This window comes from Apteryx rowi, unplaced genomic scaffold (genome assembly GCF_003343035.1).
Source record: "Apteryx rowi isolate R43461 unplaced genomic scaffold, aptRow1 scaffold_1449, whole genome shotgun sequence".
Taxonomy (NCBI): domain Eukaryota; kingdom Metazoa; phylum Chordata; class Aves; order Apterygiformes; family Apterygidae; genus Apteryx; species Apteryx rowi.
This window is the reverse complement of record NW_020447696.1, coordinates 20394-25473: the sequence shown is the minus strand read 5'-3', so window position 1 is coordinate 25473 and position 5080 is coordinate 20394. Positions and strand designations below refer to the sequence as shown.

Genomic DNA, 5080 nt, shown 5'->3' with positions numbered 1-5080 from the left:
CCCCGGCCCCGGCGCCGACCCTGCGCTCCCCGCAGCGAGCGGATCCGCACCCCCGACGGCGGCCAGCTGCTGCTCGACTGGGCCGACGGCGCGGGCAGCTGCCGGCACCCCGACCCCCGCACCCGCCCCACCGTGCTGCTGCTCCCGGGCCTCATCGGCAGCAGCCAGGCCGCCTACGTCCTGCACCTGGTGCGGCAGGCGCAGCGCGCCGGCTACAGGTAAGCCGCAGCCCTGGTGTGGGCAGCCGTGCCGCAGCCCTGGGAGCGCAAGCATGGGCGCGCCGCCCGGCCTCGACGCCTCTGCTCTCTCCCCAGGTCGGTCGTGCTCAACAACCGGGGCTGCGGGGGCGAGGAGCTGCTGGTGAGTGACCCGGCCCTGGTGGAGGCCTGGGGGGGGGCAGCCGGGGCCAGGCAGCGCCCCGGGGGGGGCACAGCAGGGCACTGCACAGCCTCAGCTTGGGAGCTGCCCCCAGCGTGCCCCCAGCTCCATTCCCCCTCCCAGACCCCCCGGACCTTCTGCGCCAGCAACACCGAGGACCTGGAGACAGCCATCAGGCACATCAGGACCCAGTTCCCGCAGGCCCCGCTCCTGGCCGTGGGAGTCTCCTTGGGCGGGTAAGAGAGAGCCCCAGCGCCGGGGACGGCAGCTTCGCTCCCCCTGACCCTGGCGCCTGCTGTGCCCGCAGGGTCCTGGTGCTGAACTACCTGGCCCGGACGGGGCGAGCGGCAGGGCTGGTGGCCGCTATGGCCATCTCCGCCAGCTGGGACCCCTTTGAGACCATGGAGTCGCTGGAGAAGCCCCTCAACGCCCTGCTCTTCAACCAGCACCTCGCAGCCGGCCTGTGCCAGCTCATCCGCAGGTGGGGCCCAGAGAGGCCGGGGAGGGGGCCGCGTGTCCCGGCATAGGGTGGGCACCGGTGGCACCTCCCAGCACTCACCCCAGGGCGCCTTGCAGGCACAGGGCGGTGATAGCGGACAAGGCAGACGTGGACTACATCCTGCAGGTAGGGCCTCGCCCCCGCCCCAGCCCTGAGGGCCGGGCCCTGCCTGACACTCCCTCTGCCCCAGGCACGCACCATCCGGGAGTTTGACRAGCGCTACACCGCCCCAGCCTTCGGCTACGGCAGCTGCCGCGAGTACTACCAGGCGGCCAGTCCCTCCCGCAAGGTGCACGCCATCCGCGTGCCCGTGCTCTGCCTCAACGCCTCCGACGACCCCTTCTGCCCCCTGCACGGTGAGCGACGCCACGGGGCGCCGGGCCCTGCCGCGGGGCACGGCCGCGGCTCACACGTGTGTTTTCCAGCGATCCCCGTGGAGGCTGCGTGGCACCTGCCCAACGTGGCTCTGCTGGTGACGGCGCACGGGGGGCACATCGGGTTCCTCGAGGGCCTCTTTCCCCGCCACGAGACCTACGTGGATCGCGTCTTCGCCCAGTTCGTCACCGCTGTCTTTGAGCACAGCGAAGAGCTGAGCCAGCTGGACGAGGGCTCCGGCAGCACCAGGGAGGAGGCCGCTGAGCAGGGCACTCCCTGACCCCACAATAAAGTTGCTGCAGCAGCATCACCTGAGCTGACTAGGGAGAGCAAGGCGGGAGCACGAGGGTGCCGAGAGGGGAGGTGGAGACGGGAAACTGCCCCTGCCCCCTGAGCGCAGCCGCAGCAGACAGGGACAGCGCTGCCTTCACGCTCCAGTTTTAATGGCAGCAGCAGAGGAGAGGGTTAGACCCGACAGCAGCTGGCAGGACCCCCGTCCTTCCTCGGGGGCCAGCCCTGCGCCGCACTGCAGCCCAGAACAGTCCGGCTCCGCCAGGGCCCCGCAGGGCTCCGGCGCCCCAGGGCACCTCGTCCCGCTCCCCAAACACCAGCGGGGGTGGCAGGCCCCAGGGCCTCGGCTGCGTGGTCCCTGATGCGCTTCACAGTCTCATTGGGGAGGGCCGATGCGCTGGGGGGGGCGAGGCCGGCCAGCCGCCCCCCCAGGGCCCAGGGCCGGCCCTGCCATCAGTCCTGGCACCGGGGCCGGAGGAGGGGGGCGGCCGGCCTACAGGAAGCCAGGGAAGGCGAGCTGCAGCAGCAGGATTGTGGCCACAATGAGCCCGGCGCAGAGCGGCAGCAACAGCCAGATGGGGAGGGAGCCTGCGGAGGAGAGACACGGCAGAGGGAAGATTGGGCTGGGGCGTAGCAGCCCTAACGCACCCCCCGATGACCGGTGACCCCCATGCCCGCCCCGGGCCCCCGACACTTACGGCGGCTGGGCAGCAGGTGCAGCTTGCAGCGGCTGTCGACGGCCACGCTGAGCAGGGCCGCCTCGTTCCCTGCCAGCAGCTCCCGCCCATGCTGGCTCTCGGGCACGAACGCGATGTCTGTGACGACGATGCCGTGCGCCTCCTTCACGTAGTACAGCCTCTGCAGGGGGGGGGGCAGGAGGGTCAGGGGCGCCCAAAGCAGCCCGGCCTTCGCGGGGAGGGCACGCGGCAGCAGCCAGAGCCACCTCCGCTCCTCTCTGCGCCCCGTTTGAGCAGTTTCTGGGCTGAAGCAAGGCAGCTGCTGCAGCGCCAGGCAAAGCCCAGCCCAGAAGCCGCGCGGGCCCCGGCGCCCCCACGCACCGGCTCACCTGCAGCGAGAAGGCGATGTGGATGGCGACAGAGCCCGTCACGGTGCCCAGCCCCAGGAACATGCCCGAATCGCTGCAGAGGCGGAGGACAGTGAGCGCCCGGCCCGACCAGCGCCCGGCCCCCGCCGCCCCTCGCGGCGTACCTGACGGACAGGCACGACACCACCTCGTTGCCGCAGGGCCGGGTGAGCAGCGGCAGGAAGCTCTTCCCGTCCCACTTCGTCAGGTAGCAGGGCGGGGGGCGGCGCTCCCGCTTGTGGGGCACCTGCACCGTGTAGAGCCGCAGCGCCCCTGCGTTGTCCTCCACGGCCCCGAACCTGCAAGAGGGCTGCGTCAGTCCCTACGGCCGGTGCCACCCCTCCCCACTGCCTGCAGCTGCAAGGGGACTGGGGGGGGATGTGTCAGCCCTGCATCCAGCACTGCYGCCACCGCACCCCTCCCCCAGGACCGGGAGGGGGCCTTAACAGCACCACCCGCTTCCCACCTCTACTACCCCAAGCCCAACCTGGACCTAGGCCCTGCCCTGTTCAAACACACAACAGAGGGATGCTGCTTCCCACAGCCTGGAGCTGATCTGGGAAACTCCTTCCCCCAAGGCACGGCAGAGGCTGGGAGAAGAGCCAACGCGTGTTCAGCAAAGCAACGGGACGCGCTTGCTCCGTCAGGAGTCAAGTGCAGACGCCACACCTGGCTCAGGAGCTCCGAGACACAGATGCCCAGAGCTTCCTATGCGACCCATTCCCAGACCGCCCCAGCGGCAGGTCCGGGGCTCCAGGCATGTTCAGCCTGGGCCGACAGGCCGTCCTGGCAGCCTGGTCCCAGCCCCACGCTGGCCAAGGCGCACATGCGCCCCAGCTCCAGGGCGGCCTCGTCCYGGCCCTACGCCAGCCAAGGTGCATGCGCGTCCCAGCTCCAGGGCGGCCTCGTCCTGGCCCTGTGCCGGCCGAGGTGCATGCGCGCCCCAGCCCCAGGGCGGCCCTGCCCTCACCTGCAGGCCTGGTAGCGGTAAGCTTTGTCCGGGATGCCGGGCAGGTTCTCGTTCCAGCGCAGCCCCGTCACCAGCTGGTCCCGCTGCCACACGCAGCACTGGAAGTCCCGTCCTGCTGTCACCACCTGCRTGCACAGACAGCGTGTGCTCGGGGACGGCTGTCACGGTGGGGCTGGTGGGAGCCTCCCGCCTCCTCCCAGCAGCTGCTCATCACCTTGTTGTCAGGGCCCAGCGCAATATCTTCAATCTCCCCGTCATGGGCTTTGAACTCTAGTGTCTTCTTCATGCTGGGGAACTGCAAAAGCAGAGCAGGCATCAGACCCGCAGCTTCTGGGCCAGGGCTACGTGGCGGCCCCCCAGGACTTCCCCCAGACACAGCACCTGGGGTCACTCAGAGAAGGTGCCGCAAATCTGCAAGGACACAGGAACACGGCAGCTCCTGTTCTCGCACCTTTCGGAGGCCTGGCCTCCCGGGCCAGATAGATGCTGGTGCCMGGCCGCAGCTCCCCGGCCCGTGCCTACCTCCCAAAGGCGGAGGAAGCCGTCAGCACCGCCTGTGACRAGCAGGGAGCAGTCGGCATTGAAGCGAACGGCCTTCTGCAGGGCATCAGGGCTGAAATCCGTGCGGACACTGTGCAGGGTCTCCACGGCCACCTCGTTCGTCTGGCTCTGTGTGTCGCCCTGCCCTGCTGGGCTGGGGCCCTTCCGCTTCCGCGGCCCCTTCTCCCCGCTGCCTGCGGTGGGGAGCAGGAGGGAGAGYGTTGACGCAGCTCCCACCATCCCAGGCCTGAGCCCCACAACCTGGCAGACAAGGGGGCCCAGAGCAGCCAGGGGTCCCACCAGCACTGCCCCACCTCCAAACTGCCCCGCACACCAGCTCCTCGCGCCTGGCCCCACAGGCCCGTCACRGGCACCGTGACCCCATCGCCCCCAGCCCGGGAGAAAGCGGGGCCTCACCGCTCCTGCCGGCTGGGCCGCTCTTGGCCTCGGGCGCCTGCAGGCTGAAGCGGAGGATGTGGCAGCTGGCGTCCTGCCCTGCGGCGATGATGTCGCCCGCCAGCGCCATGGTCATGGTGGCCCGGGTCTCAGTGTCGTGCGAGTGGAGCAGGGAGGCGCTGAGCTGGCCCCCGATCTGCTCCAGCTGCAGGAAGTGCTGCAGGACAGAGCGGGGCCATCGGCGTCGCACAGCGCCCCGGGGCAGGGCTCAGCCCAGGGCGCCCCGCGCCCTGCCGGGCTCTGCGGCAGCTGCGGCTGGGGGAGCCRCAGGCCTCTGCCCCGCTGCTGCCACGCTGCCTCCCCCTCCCCAGGACCCCCCACGCACATCCACACGCCGCCCCAGCTCCCCACGCTCCGTATCCCCCAGGTCCCTTGTACCCAGGTCTTGAGCCCCTGCGCCACCTTGTGACGCCCAACCACGGCACCCAGCCCCAGGGACCCCATGGCCCCATGATCCCCCCAGCCCCCCACAGTCCCCAAACCCTCC

The 5080-nt window shown here is 70.6% G+C and overlaps 2 protein-coding genes across 3 annotated transcripts; one reads left to right on the top strand and one right to left on the bottom strand.

Moving 5' to 3' along the window:
* Positions 1-9: 9 nt before the first annotated feature.
* Positions 10-1562, top strand: ABHD1 (abhydrolase domain containing 1; the record flags this gene model as incomplete). The annotated part of the gene is made up of 7 exons (XM_026058251.1): positions 10-218; positions 315-360; positions 502-614; positions 686-859; positions 955-1003; positions 1068-1233; positions 1303-1562. Coding segments are annotated over 7 exons (987 nt in total), but the record flags the coding sequence as incomplete, so codon positions are not given.
* Positions 1563-1674: 112 nt separating this feature from the next.
* Positions 1675-4877, bottom strand: PREB (prolactin regulatory element binding). Of its 2 annotated transcripts, XM_026058249.1 has the most exons (8): positions 4555-4873; positions 4120-4331; positions 3812-3892; positions 3598-3722; positions 2753-2926; positions 2610-2682; positions 2242-2401; positions 1934-2131 (listed from the first exon to the last, which is right to left on the bottom strand). In XM_026058249.1, exons 1-8 carry the CDS (start codon positions 4667-4669, stop codon positions 2037-2039), a joined length of 1035 nt encoding a protein of 344 aa, XP_025914034.1. In that variant the 5' UTR covers positions 4670-4873; the 3' UTR covers positions 1934-2036. The 2 variants fall into 2 exon arrangements, with proteins under 2 accessions (XP_025914033.1, XP_025914034.1); XM_026058248.1 differs by having other exon boundaries at positions 1675-2131; positions 2610-2926; positions 4555-4877.
* Positions 4878-5080: the final 203 nt, after the last annotated feature.